Source organism: Emydura macquarii, unplaced genomic scaffold (genome assembly GCF_026122565.2).
Source record: "Emydura macquarii macquarii isolate MOO-44397 ecotype Brisbane River unplaced genomic scaffold, CSIRO-AGI_Emac_v2 contig_2768, whole genome shotgun sequence".
Classification (NCBI taxonomy): domain Eukaryota; kingdom Metazoa; phylum Chordata; order Testudines; family Chelidae; genus Emydura; species Emydura macquarii.
The window spans coordinates 42,173,676-42,187,649 of NW_027132905.1; the positions used below are offsets into that span (position 1 = coordinate 42,173,676).

At 46.7% G+C, this 13,974-nt stretch overlaps 1 protein-coding gene across 1 annotated transcript; it reads left to right on the top strand.

Annotated features, from left to right (window-relative positions):
* Positions 1–2,858: 2,858 nt before the first annotated feature.
* Positions 2,859–13,589, top strand: LOC137165796 (C-signal-like). The gene is made up of 6 exons (XM_067567245.1): positions 2,859–3,060; positions 9,082–9,133; positions 10,106–10,293; positions 11,007–11,162; positions 12,372–12,482; positions 12,752–13,589. Exons 1-6 carry the CDS (start codon positions 2,920–2,922, stop codon positions 12,863–12,865), a joined length of 762 nt encoding a protein of 253 aa, XP_067423346.1. The 5' UTR covers positions 2,859–2,919; the 3' UTR covers positions 12,866–13,589.
* Positions 13,590–13,974: the final 385 nt, after the last annotated feature.

The following is a 13,974-nucleotide window of genomic DNA, read 5'->3' on the forward strand; positions in this document are numbered from 1 at the left end:
ATCTCTGCCACTGATTCACTCTATGCCCTTGGGCAAGTAAGTTCACCTTTCTCCTCTGTTTCCCCATCTGCACAGCGGGGCCAATAATGCTTTGCCCACGTTTGTAAAGTGCTTTAAGACGTAGCCATGAAAAGGGCTATTCGGGGCTAGTTGTCACTCTACTGCATGTTTGTGAAGTGTCATTTATGGTTATGATGCTGCTAAAAATTGCAATTTAATACACATAATCAAATGTACTTTTCCCTGCACAATCTGCCCTGTTGGAAAGCACCTTCCGCTAACTAAATCTTGCCTTTGTTTTTGCTTAAAGTTAGCACATGCTTCAGTGCTTTGTTGAAGCAGGGCCTGAAACTCTACCCACAGTATCAGTAGCTGCCTCCATGAATATGGAAACTATTCCTAGTATTACGTTTTGGCAGGAGCTGTCTCCTTTTGCTCACTCTGAGTAAATCAGAAGGGTATTTTGGACATTGCATGTTCTCTGCCTGATTTTGAAAGACCTCCACGCAAGTAATAGGAAGATGGGAGGCTTGAAATGGTTTTGATGCTGTGTACAGAGACTTAGCACATGCGGAGTAACCTGGCCACCATACCTATACGCCATTTTACATGAGGCAGATCCAGAGATCTCTTACAAGATGCCATCTGACTAGTCAGTTTAGTTTTTACTCAAGCCCTTGCTTGTGTTTTAGGTGCCTTGGATATGAGAAATCAGACCCAAATGTCTTCTGAGCCTCAGCCATCCTCAGAACAGGCGGAAGAAAATCTTGGGGTGAATAAATGAATAACAATTCTTCTCTGGGCTAGTCAGCAATGATGAAGATTTCCAGATCCCAGACAGTATTTAGAGCTATCACAGTAGTTTCTCTTAAGCAGAAATAACAAAGAAACCCACAAAGAACAGTGAAAACAGGGTGTAGAAGTCAGAACTTCTGGGATTTATTTCAGCTCCACCTAACTGAGAATGTGGGCAAGTTATTTAACCTTTTTGCTCCTCAGTTTCCCCATCTGTAAAATGAAAAGAATAATACTGACTTACATCCCTGGGGGATGAGTGTGGGGTGGAAGGTAACTCCACTGGACCCTAACCTTGCTGGGGGCCGAGTCTACTTGCTGCAGTAATATAAATCCTACTGCTGAATGGGCTCATTATTTACTCCCCTTGGCAGCCTGAATCCTCAGCCCATCACAAAGAGTGGGATCAGTTATCTTGAAAGAGAAGCAGAGAGAGAGTGGGGAAGAAAAAAATATTCTCCTTCCCCTATGAAAATCTAATCAATTCCTGAGCACATTTGTTTTTTCAAGAGGGGGGGAAAGAGAAAAAGAAAAAGCCCTGCTGTGCTGTTCATTTCTGATTGCATGGCCCAAGGGCCTCCTTTTTGGTTACCGTGGCCCCAAAGACCAAACAAATGGCTTCACTGTGAAGAATGTGTTTTACTAGCTGCAGCTGCAGCACATGTGTTAGGAATTGCTATGTTCCTTACATTTCAGCCTGAGTATTTTACACTTGACCAAGTGCTCTCAGCCCAGGGGCTCCCATTGGAAAGGGCTAAAGGCCAGAAATGGCAGCTCTGCGGAATGTGATGGGGGTGGGAGGAGCACTCTCTAGGGCGAGGTTAGAATGATTGTGAGCCCTCATCTCACTCCACTGCCTGGGGGAGAACATGGGGGAGCAGGGGGTGAATGGGATAGTGGCCTGGGAAGGGAGTGGGAGGGAAGCCTTGGGAAGCAGGATGGGGAGCAAATGGTATGAGGGGCCTATCAGAGGTGGGATGAGATGAAGGCTTGAAAGTGGACAGGAGAAGGGTTAGGCTGGGGAGGGAACCTCAGGGCTGCTCTACACTACACAGTTAGGCTGACATAAAGCAACCTAATTATGTCAGTGTGCATGCTACAGCCTTTCTCCCTACTACACCGGCATCATAACTCCACCTGCATGAGAGGCATAAGCCTTATGTCTGTGTGTCCCTGTCCTTAAGATGATGCGGTGTCCACCTAGACACTGCCTCCCTCACATCAGCTGTGGCTATCATAGCAGCAGCCATGAAATTGACAAGAAAGCTAGACAGCCAGAGCCCAGCTGCCCCCTGCTCCCCTGGAGAGCTGGGCGGCTGAACCCCGCTCCGGGCTGGGAGCCAGGGCAAGAAACCTGGGTGGCTTTGGATCCCCTTCCTCTCCCCCAGCTGGGAGCCAGGACAAGAAGCCTGGGCAGCCCCCCACTTTCCCCACTGCCTCCCTACAAGAGAGGGGTGGCCTTATCAATTTCAGGCTGGGTGAGCCCTGAAATTGACAGGCTGCCAGCTGCTGGCAGGCAGCTGGTGAGGGGGGGCCCAGAAGCCAGGATAGCTGGACACTGTTCCGTGGGGGCCAGAAAGCCCCGGGTGGTTTCCCCCACTCCTGGCAGGAAACGGGGAGCAGAGGGGAGGGGCAGCCAAGCTCCAGGTAGGGAGCTGCCCCTCTCTTCGGGGGGGGGGAGGGGGGGAAGCGCTCCTGGTGAGGACGGGCACGGCCGACCCCAGGAGGGCCGTGTGGACATGCAGCTAGGCAGCAGTTACTGGAGTGGCTGTAAATCGACTCCCCCTTTCTAGTGTGGAGGTACCGAGAGTAGAGTGGAGAGAGGAGGAGGTGGGCTGGGCGGGGAACGGGGCTGGGCTGGGTGGAGGTGGTGTGGGGAGCGAGATGGGGCAGCTCGGGGACGAGACCTAGGATGGGATGAGGGAGCAGGGGACTAGCGGCTGGTGCGTGAGGGTGGGACCCTGGGAGCGGGCAGCTAGAAGGTGAGAGGCCCTGGTAGGGCTGGGACAGGGCGAGGCCCGGTCCCGCCCCCCCGGGGGCTGGGTTAAGAGCCGCGATCTCAGGCGCGGCGGGAAGCAGTTTGCTGCAGTCAGTGCTCCGGGTCCGCTCCGCTCCGCTCCCAGCATGGCTCAGCCGCGCTGCCGCTCCGTGCTCATCACCGGCTGCAGCCGGGGCATCGGCCTGGGACTGGTGCGGGGGCTGGCGGCGGCCAGCCCGGCTCCGGACTGGGTGTTCGCCACGTGCCGCTACCCGGAGAAGGCGCAGGTAAAACAGGAGGGGCCAGCTACCCTGCCCTGCCCTGCCTGTACCTGAGGGGGTTAGTTCAGGTGCACAGGGGGCCTTCCCCACCTCTGCCCCGGCTGCAGCTGTGGGACTTACAGCGAGGCCTCTCCGTTCCCCCCGGGGCTGGCGGGGGTGAGTGGGGCCGGTCCCCGCTGCGGGGCCCGGTGGGGTGAGCGTGTTCTGAAACACGCTGGACTCTTCAGCACCGCACAAAGCAGAGCCCTGGCGGCACGAACCACCGGCCTGCTGGGCGGCTCTGTTACCTAGGGGCGTCGGAGTCGGGGGGAGCCGCTTCAGCGAACTGAACACCCCCAGGGGAGGAGGATGTAGTCAGGATTTACACGGTAGGGAACAGCTCAACATTTAGAGACGGGCTTTTAAAAGGAATCTTCCTTCTCCACACACACCCTCCTCTTACCAGCAGCGTAGGACTCTCCCCTCTAATGGCTTGATCATAAACCTTTGTAACTGCGAGTGCAAATTGGCTGCATCTGCAGTTTGCACACCTGCTCTCTAGGGCAGCAGTTCTCCCCCAGGTTCGCAGAGGGCTTCCAGGGATGCATCAACTCCTAGATGTTGCCGGAGTTTTGCACCAGGCTCCAGGAAAAGCACTAGCGAAGTTAGTACAAACTAAAATTCCATCCAGACAATGACTTGTTTATACAGTTCTGTGTGCTATACACTGTGATGTAAGTACAATGTAGAGGCCACTTGATTTATTTTATCTATTGAATGGTAAAAATGAGAGAGTAAGCAATTTTTCAGTACTAGTGTGCTAGGACTGATACTTGTATTTTTATGTCTGATTTTTGTAAGCAAGTAGTTTTTAAGTGAGGGGAAACTTGGGGGATGCAAGACAAATCGGACTCTTGAAAGGGGTACAGTCGTCTGGAAAGGTTCAGAGACCCTGCTCTGGGGCATGTTGGAGAAGCCGCCCCCACCCTTGTCTTTGATCACTCCTTAACCCTCTCAGCCATTGTTGACAGGGGAGGTTCCAGGAAATCTCAGGTCCTGATCACATGGTGTCATTAAAAAAAAAAAAAAAAAAAAAGTCCAAAGCTTCTTTGCTGCTGGCTTGATGAGGTCTTGGAGTCATGAGAATGGGCTCTGGGGAGATGGGTTAGCAGCCATCTGATGCTCTCAACCTCGCTTCTCTCTAGGTGTGGGAGATGGAAAGTTGTGTAACTGCATGCAAACCGGGGATTGAGTCAACTATGTCAACTTCTTGATGATGCAAATGGCTATGTGACCCCTTACAATAATGAGCTCTGAGGTGGGGCGGCATCGTAAGCCAAAAGGTCCTGTTTATGCATTAGGGCGCTACTGACTTGACTAGAGCTTGTAACTGGTCCTCTTTCAAGGGTAGGAGATCCAAAATGAAATGAACAGGGAATACTACCATTCATATGGCTCCTGTACATTCCAGCGCTGAGGACAGAACTCCTTTGTTAGCTGGAAGCCACATCTGGAAAAGCAGTCTACTTACACAGCTGCAACATCTAAAACTTCCCTCAAAGCCACCCTGTTCCCTCATTCATCTGACTCTCAATCCTGGATAGGTAAATCCCTGACTGTGCCAGCTCCCCCGGATTCCTGAAAGCCTCCTCTACTAGCACTGTCCTCCTGGATCTTTTCTGTTGCATTGCTTCACGGATTCCCTTGCCTTTCGTCGATGCTGCTTTCCTTCAGCTAGAAGAGGAGTTTTAATGCCTTGCTGTATTTCAGTCTTGCTTCCCCCTTGATGTTCCCACCTGTGTGTGTTTGTGTGTGGTTTTTAAACTCCTCGTCCCCACCTTTCATGTTGAGATCAGATAGTTTATCACTACCCAAATGGAGTCATTTGTAGACTTAAATCTGTATTCTTGAAACTTGCTCAGCTAATTCACTAATTTCCCCTCTTCCCCTTCAATCAGCATTCCTATTCATTGCAATGTTGTGGGTATAGACTTGACTTGTGTTTCCAGGAACTCTCCAGACTTCATTTGTTGCAAGTGATTGCTAATCCTAGCTCTGAGGTATCTGACTTCCAAGTGGGGGTAACAATTTGTTGCCTAGCCTGCACTCACAGGAAGGGAGAGGGGACCGCCCTGGGGAATAACTTCACAGTGGATCTCTCTGATCTGCCCTTTGTGTTTTGGAATAAGTCCTTCAACCCAAGTTCCACCTGCTGATTACAAGGTCAAGTTCTGCTCTTGGCTGACTTTGGAGACTGTCTGGTGTGTGCCTTCCTGCATCTTTCTGAGAAGGATGGTCTAGTGGTGAGGGCACTTGGGAGACATGGATGCAATTCCTGGCTTTACCTTGTGTGACCTTGGACCACGTTGATTAGCTGCTGCTTCTCAAGAGACAGGAAGGAACAGCTGGCACCAGGTGGTGGGCCAAATGGAAATAAGTCCTTGCAGGCTGGATCTGGCACATGGGCTGCTAGTTGAAGAAAAATGGATCTGAGCATTACAAATAATAAATCCCCTCTAAAGATGGCTTGAAATTAATATTCCTTCACACCATTGAGGGTTGTTGCTAAAAGATGACTTCTGAAACCCTATAGAGCAAGGGAAAACAGAAGCTATGCTTTTCAGAAATTAAGAGAACAATATTGCCAGCCCTAAGCATTCATAAATCCTGAGTTGGGCTCCTGAAAAGCACAAGACTTTGAAACCTGAATTTGCAGGTAGAAAGCAGGGCCTTTATAGTGCATTCCTCTGGACTTCTGAGCTCTCTCCTTGCAGCTGAGAGCGCTAGAAACTCCCTTTTTCAATGAAAGGTCAGATTCTCCTGCAATCCTGTGACTTCAACAGCTGGAGCTTTAAGAAACCCCTAACTTTGCAAATTCATGATAAAATTGGGGCTTGGCGACAGTGCAAAGGATTTGTTAACTTTTTTTAATGCTGCCTATGAGCTCTTATTAAGCATGTGTGAGCAGAGAAACAATAGGATTAATGATCTTCTCTTCCTCACCTCCCACTCAAATACCATCAATGGGGTTAGCTCTGTTTGTTTAGTTAAGCTTTGAACTTGAAGCTCCTGCTTTAACCAGCAAGATTTTAGTGCCTGCCCCTCCAAAGGCTTTCTTACTTCACTTAAACCTGGCTATGAATTAAAGCCATTTGCTCTTTATTATTCCCATGGAGTAAGTCTATGGGGGAAAAATCAGACATACACACACAAAAAAAAACCCCACCTAGGGCCTGATTCTCTATTGTCCTGCAATTTGTGTAGTCACACCAGTGGAAAAGTGGGTGTAAAATGCTACTGAATGCAACTAGAATGGTCCGACCCTAATGTCCTTTCCTAAAATAGAGGGTGAGTTCATGTAGAAAATGTCTGAAAGGCCCCTAATCCGAACTTGTAAAAATCCAATGACGACATGCCTGAGTTGCTTCCAGAATGCACCTGAAAAGGTGGGAAAGAAGCTGGTTAATGACTTTTAAAAGCCTGTCTTGAGGACTTAAATATTTTGCTTGATCATCTTCTGTTCCTTCCTCTATGTACACTACCTGTCAGCTTATAGCCAGGGGTACTTCTCCTCCAGTGACTCGGGTCTTGTCTACGCTAGCACTTATGCCGGCAAAAATGTTGTCGCTCAGGGGTGTGAAAAACACTCTTGAATGACCCAAGTTTTTCTGGCATAAGTGCTTGTGTGGACTGTGCTCTGTTGGCAGGAGAGCGTAGCTGCTGCCTCTCGTTTAGGTGGTTGTATGATGTTGGCAGGAGAGCGCTCTCCTTCGACATCATGGGGCTACATGAATGCTCTTACAGTGGCACAGCTGTATCGGTGCTCCTGTAAGCTTTAAGTGTAGACTAGTCAATCACAAACTAGTCAATCACTAATCAAACTGATGGCAAGTACCAGCTTGTTTAACACAGGCCACCCAACAGCAACTTGCAGTCTTTCTGATGGCCGTCTAGTGAAAATATTCTTTGCTTAAAGAATTTCCTGTAAATCCGGGTGGGTGGGTGGGTGTGTATGTATTTAAAAAAAAAAAAAAAAAAAAAAAATGCACCCAGAGAAACTTTGTTATTCCTAGGTTCCAATCTAGTATCCTGATTACCTCCAAATGCATTTACCTTGGGACTGCACGAGTAACTTGTTTGCACAAGTATGTTTAAACACACTTCCATCAACAATGCAGCCCTCTTAAATACCTGAATGAGTAAAGATGTTCTCTGAAGAGAGGCATAGTACACTTATGCTGGACTCCTAGATTAAAGACACTGCACATTTACTCTTAGCCCATTACCAAGGGGTTCATTACAGGTGCACATACATGGTACTTAGCTTCGTTTTAGAGGTCCTCTGTTAATGGTATCTCTAAGCTTTGTGGCTTTAATTCATAAATACACTGACACGTCTTACCAGGCCATGAATTAGGCTTCTGTTTCCTGGACTCTTAATAGGATGAAGGAATTGGAAAGCTGCTGGACAAGTGATCACAATGCACTGTTTCTTGCTGTGTTTGAATTATGATGTACCAGGAAGAACCACCCCATGGTCACTAGGATTCAATGCCAGCTATAATGGAATAAGTGGTGCTGTGACCCTGTCATTCTGTCTCCATTTTAAGGCCCAGGAGAGATGGTTTCTCCACTGATGTCTCAAGCAGGGAATAAAATGCTATGAATTTACTACCTTGGTCCAGTGTGATATAAATGCTAGGATGTAAATATCTCTGGCCTTTTGGGGCTCAGAACTTTCTCAGAAGTCCTATTGCTGGAGTGCACTAGGCTTAGCTCACTGTATTGTATGGACTTACTGAGCAGCCTGTAGGCAGAGCTTAGCATTCAGATCCCACCATGTGGCAGGCAGGCATCCTCTGACCTCCACCTCTAGTTAAACCAAGCTAGGTAACGAACTAGCCTTAACTGGAACTCGGCATCTCCCCTGAGAAGGGAGACCTATTGGGTCTTGTAAGCATGAACTTGTAGCTGATAGTGGAGAATGTTAAGCTCTGGTATCAAAATTGTGGTGTTTAGTAGTTCTTGGCAGAACGAAAATAGACTCTCTAAATTCCTCTGAGAACAGAAGTAGTCTTTTTCCTTAACCACGCAACTCTCGGAAAATGCTCTTCTGACCCTTGTTCCAGAAGGGCTCCTAAATGAGTGAACTTGCTGTAGATGTCCACCTCCTATGCGGCTTTGCCCACACCTTCCAGGAATGCCTGTGTCACTGTGGGAATTCAGTCTCTGGAATAAGACTGAGAAGAGCCCATCCTGTCTGTTTAATTTGGCTGGGCTTTTACATTCAGCTTTGTGGCTTACAAGTAAAAGTATTTCTCCCAGGATCTATCAACCTGAATCTGACAGTCTAGTGGCCGCTATGCTACTACTGCAATTGTATTCCTCCTTGTTTCCCTAGACAGTTAAACATCAATCTTCAATTTCACCATGACTGCCTTGGAGAGAACACAATTGTAGTGCATGTAACTGAAAAGAATAGTCAACTTGAAATCTTGCACTTCTAAATCCAGAGAAGGAATTAAAGCTGGTGGGAGGAAGATGCATAATAAAGGAAGCTTCCCAATCATTGCCCTTTGATGTTCTCAAATATCAAATGCCCCTCACTTAAACTAGTGCTGCTCTTCTGGGCTAATGCCAGCACAGAAGTACCCTAATCTTAAATGACCGTACTCTTTATTTTATAATTGGGCATGTAACTCAGTAGCTGACTCTGAGAGTGTGGAGCAGTGTAATGTCTATCCTCCAACTGCACGCACGAACAGTTGTGTTGTCCTGCTCTCAGGACGTTGCAGGATGGACTCACCAGTGGTGTTCCATCTGATGGTTAGACTAGCTGCATACATGCTCTGCAGTGGAGAACCTAACCAGGGCGCCCTCATGGTGTGGGACTGCTAGTGGCTTTACTAAGTGGCTGACTTCTCAGAGATGGCCAGCACTCCACTCCCATGGAAGCTAACTGGACTGCAGTGCTCAGCACCGCTTAAAACCGAGCAATAGTCACAGGCAGGCAAGACACAACAACTCAAATTTTCCTTCTGTTTCTAGGAACTCCAACAGCTCAGCAAGCAGTATAGCAACATCAAACTACTCCAGCTTGGTGAGTGAAAGGGCCTCGAAACAAACAGAAGCACATGCTACCATAGCAAGGCTGGGTGTCTTTTGAGACATGGGGGTGCAAGATGAGAAGTCATGTCTTTTTCTTTATTAATAACTTAAATCCATTCTCCAGATCTCTGGTACTGAGCAGACTTCTAACTCTTGCATGGAAGTCTGGTTTCTTCTAGTGTTCAAGAAATGGTCAGTGCTAATACTTGGCTTTCAGGGTTAGTTTACTTGTCTGTTACAGGCTGTATACATCTAACTGACACTCATTTCTAGACCACTTTTAACATCTGACTACTGCCTATTGAAGAGAACTTTCTTGTCTCCCCACCTCTGACTAAAGCCTGCCAACTTATTATCAGTCTCTGACTAGACAGGGACTGAAGCAAAACTCTACATTCAAACAACCTCAGAGTTTGGATCTACACGTTGTCTGGATTTCATCTCTATGTGGAACGGCTTTGTGGGAGGGGGCAGGACCCTAACTCTCTCTCTTCCTTCTCTCTTCTTTAGCTTGTATTCAATCACACAGAGCCAGTCCTGGTGCTGGATTGAGATCACACTTCCTCCTCCTGCCCTGATCTCAATGTGACAAGCATGACATTGTGGTGCACACACCCCCTGCTAAGCATGAAGAAAAATTGTGAGAGAGATCAAGCACCAGGACTGGCCATCCATGACCAGATGTGTATCAGGCTGGGGTGAGCAAGCCCTTATTTCCCACCTTCATTAAAGGGAAGACGGACGTGGGATAACATGGTCTGCGTTGTCCGTTCCTCTTGCCTAAATGTTCTCTCCGTGCTTATTGCAGTGGGACTAAAATTTCCACCCAAGCGTATTTCCTAAACGTAACCTGAGCCAGACTGGTGCAGTGGCTTTCCATTCTGAGCCCATACTGGGTACATGGGCTCGTATAGCCATGCAGAATCCACTTTATTGCTGGTGTTCCCTTTCCTCCCTGTGGCAGATGTGGTCTGTGAAAACAGCATACAGAAAGTAGTCAAGGAAGTGGAAGAGATCTTGGGAGACAAAGGTCTGAACTGCCTCATTAACAATGCTGGTATCAATGTGGTTGCTTCCCTGGAAGAAGTCACTGCTGAAACAATGCTCACCATTTATGAAACCAACACAGTTGCTCAGTTGATGGTCACTAAGGTAAGACCGGGACATGGGTTTACTTTGGGGAGGAGACTAAAAGGGATCTTTACTTCATGTTCTGCCCATATATATCTCTTCATGAGCCCCAGCTGTGCCTCTTTGCATTGTACAAGCCTGGTGTTTCTTGCAGAGGCAAGCTAATGTTGAACTGCATGGTCACTGGCTAATGCTGAGTCTCAAAGCTCTTAATCAAACAAGTCTGGAGAGACATCAGTTAGCCAAGTAAGCCCAGCCTTAGCCCAATGTGTGTGATACATGCCACGCAAAGTTTGATCATGCCCTCTGGTTTGAGCAATGAACAGTACAGGATTGACCTCCTCAGAGCCAGTTTCTAGCCTTTCTGTGGTAAGCAAAGCTCCCTGTCTTGTGGCACAAGAGTACTTTGTGTGTCTTTCTGGATCGCTTCAAGGATCCACAGTGCTGGGTCCTGAGCAGACTCTGGAACTGTAAATAAGCAAAGAATTAAATCAAGAAGCCACTTCCTTCATGTGAATGAAAGGGTGGTTCTAATGTTCACATAAATCATTAACTAGCTCAGTAGAGGATCTACTAGTCTGTCGATTTCACTGCAAGGCAGACAGTAGCATAAAATTGTCATGGCTGTAATGCACTCAGCTCTTAATAGAACAGTTTTTTTAAATCCCAAATTGGTCTCGGTCAGGCTGAGACAGAGGCTTCATTTTATTTAAACCTAAATATTTCTCTTACAGGCCTTTCTACCCCTTCTGAGGAAGGCAGCCCAATTGAACACTAGCATGGGTTGTCACCGAGCAGCCATTATCAATATGTCATCGCTTGCTGCCTCCATGCAACTGGTCGAGGCAAATGAGATGTTCCTCAAAGTCTATCCCTATAGAATAGCAAAGGTGGGTATTCTCCAATGCTATGCTCTGCACTAACAGGGATCCTAAACTGGTAGAATGAACCCCTATTTCTAGCTTTTCTATTTGCTGTATGAGGTGACTTGACTACTAGGTAAAGATTCGCTAATCAGTATAAAATAAGACCAGCAAGAGCTGTTCTATTCCTCACTTCTGCACAAGCTCCCTTTGATATCTCAGTTCTCCATCAGGAATACGGAACATGCTGTCCTTAATTGCTAGCCACTATACAATCCAGTTAAGAGCCTTGTCAATACTCTTTTGAAAAGACTCCATTTCTAAATGCTCCTAGCATCCTTTAGAGACCTCCCTAGACCTAATATACCCATGGGCCATAGTGTAAGGCTTCTGTCTAATCTCAGCAAGGTGGTCAATACGGTAAATATTAAGCTGATTGCAAGGTGTGGAAGTCTCTCTCTAATGCTGACACTAATCAAGATATAAGGGTTTTTAACATCTATACATCGAGGGACTGTAATTGATCTGGTATTAGTTTGTGTTATTCAAGGATGGGTTTAATATAATACTGTCTGCTTGGGTTACATGACATACATTTCCCCTATGGCAGACATTCCTCCTCTCCCCTTCTCCACCCACACTCAACAACACACCTCTTGTCAACTGCTAATGTTCTAGGACCTTGATACTTTAGAACTAAATGGAACTTCACTCTTTCTTCAGACACCTCAGTACAACTGTGACTGCACAAACCAAGTAGCTCCATTGAACTCTCATCCTCCTGTAGATGGGAGGGAAGGAAGAGATTACCATTTCTCTTAAATGCTCAGATGGTGATCAGATACCAGTGGGTTGGGGGTCTGTGAATAAATACAGCCTTTCAGAAGCCTAGACCAAAAATATTTACAACACTCTTCCATGTGAGTGTCCAACGTTTCTAGATCCATCAGAACTTGACCAAAAGATTGGCACCTGATTCTTCTCTTACTTGCCCCAATCTAGCGCCATTGACTTTTTTGTGGAGTTACTCTTGACTAGCATCTTCTAAGTGAGAGGAGACTGAAGTACACTGTGTGAAGTACATCTTCTGGATGTGACCTTTCTACTGCTCCCTGACTCATGAAATGGGCAGGGGAGGGTGGAAACAAAGTGTTAACTGGATTGGCCTTCCTTCCAGACCTCAAAGCTGATATGTGAAACTGACATACTTAATAGGTACCATATTCACTCTTCTAGACTGCACTGAACATGATCACCAGGTGTCTTGCTGCAGACTTGAAAGCGGATGGAATTATTTGTATTTCTCTGCACCCAGGCTGGATTCAAACTGACATGGGAGGAAACATGGTTAGTGACATCAAGACACAATTTTAATTTAAAAAAACTAAAAGTAGGACCAACCTTGTATTTTGAGGTGTTGAGATACACTGGTTCTCTAGTTCACTCTTGCAATACACTAATTGTAACTGTTGAAGGCGCTGAAGAGCCAATTGCCTTAATACAATTTTCTAGCTAATGAGATTTAAGGGACCTCTTGCATACCTTTTAAGTAGAATTCTATTGCTTGCTTTTCCCCAAAGATACTCCTAATAATTCTTTAATCTTGATCCTCCTAGGCTCCCTTGCAGGTACAAGAAGCTATCCCAGGTATCCTCTCAGTTCTGGCTAATCTCAGTGAAAAAGACAACGGCTCCTTCCTAGACTGGAAAGGGGAAACACTACCATGGTAACACATGCCATGGACTACAGGAGGAGATTGCCAACCGATATTTAACTTCTGGCATGAATGTCTGTCTAGCTCTGTTTTTTGTTTTTATACTAGTTGAAATAGTCAATCTGCTATAAAAACTGTATGGATATTTGGAAGTGCAGCTGCTGGTTTTTGCCCTGCTGTATAATGGTATTGTTGCTATGTTCAAATAACCTCTGCAAAGCCTGAGAAGGAAACAGGACATGGGGAAAGGGAACAGGACCTTTAGCAAACACCTCAGTTTACCAAAACTGCAGCTAAGGGGCAGGGGATTATTCCTATTGGATTCCAAAACCCAAGCAGTAACATGGCAAACTCTATATATGGGCCAGAGATGCAGGTGAGATCCCTTAATTGCATTCAGTGGAGTTGGGCCTGTTTACATCAGATGAATGTTTGTTTCTACAGTCCCTGTTCAGAGGTGGAAGGACATGCCTGGATGGCTCCTGCAGACTGAACCAGTCTGGTAATTCTTGTATTGTAAATCAGTCTAGCAGGGTAATTCTGGTCAAGGGGGCAAAGACTGAAGCTTTAATTCAGTAAATCCCCTAGATGCTGCACTTCTGAAGAAGTCTTGTGCAATAACCATGGGATACTTGTTTCCTTCTTTGCTAGGTGACCAATCCCCTGGTACATGTAGGGGTGGGGTTTGTACAGAGACTCCTAATTAGTTTTCAATAAAAGCTTTTTTTGTTTAAACAAAACTACTTGTTTTACTGAACTACATCAGAGGCGCTCTGCTGGACAGAGCGTAGGAGGCTGGCCCTCTGCTCAAGGTGAGTGGGGTCAAATTTCCATCTGAAAGGCATTGCTTTTCTCTCTGTAGTGCTACGTGAGGGTCTCTGTGTTAGAGGCTGGCTCAGTTCAGCTGGTAGTGCCCAAAACATGGGAAGCAACTAACTCATGGGTACCAAATTTTACCCAGAGCTGGGACAGGGGAGAACTCCCAACATTGACTGAGGTAAGAGTGGAAGCAAAGATTTAGGGCAGGAAATACTACTGTGCCAACTCTCTCTAAACAAAACACAGCGTGCTCTCTCCCCCCCCCCCCCCCCCGCCCTTTTCTTAAGAACCATATTTGCTGGAACA

What these genes read in the sequence shown, in the direction of transcription:
- LOC137165796 (XM_067567245.1), top strand. Translation starts at nt 2,920, where the DNA reads ATGGCTCAGCCGCGCTGCCGCTCCGTGCTCATCACCGGCTGCAGCCGG. An exon ending in ATCCCTATAGAATAGCAAAG is followed by an intron (nt 11,163 to 12,371) that starts GTGGGTATTCTC and finishes TCACTCTTCTAG; the next exon opens with ACTGCACTGAACATGATCAC. An exon ending in CTGACATGGGAGGAAACATG is followed by an intron (nt 12,483 to 12,751) that starts GTTAGTGACATC and finishes TGATCCTCCTAG; the next exon opens with GCTCCCTTGCAGGTACAAGA.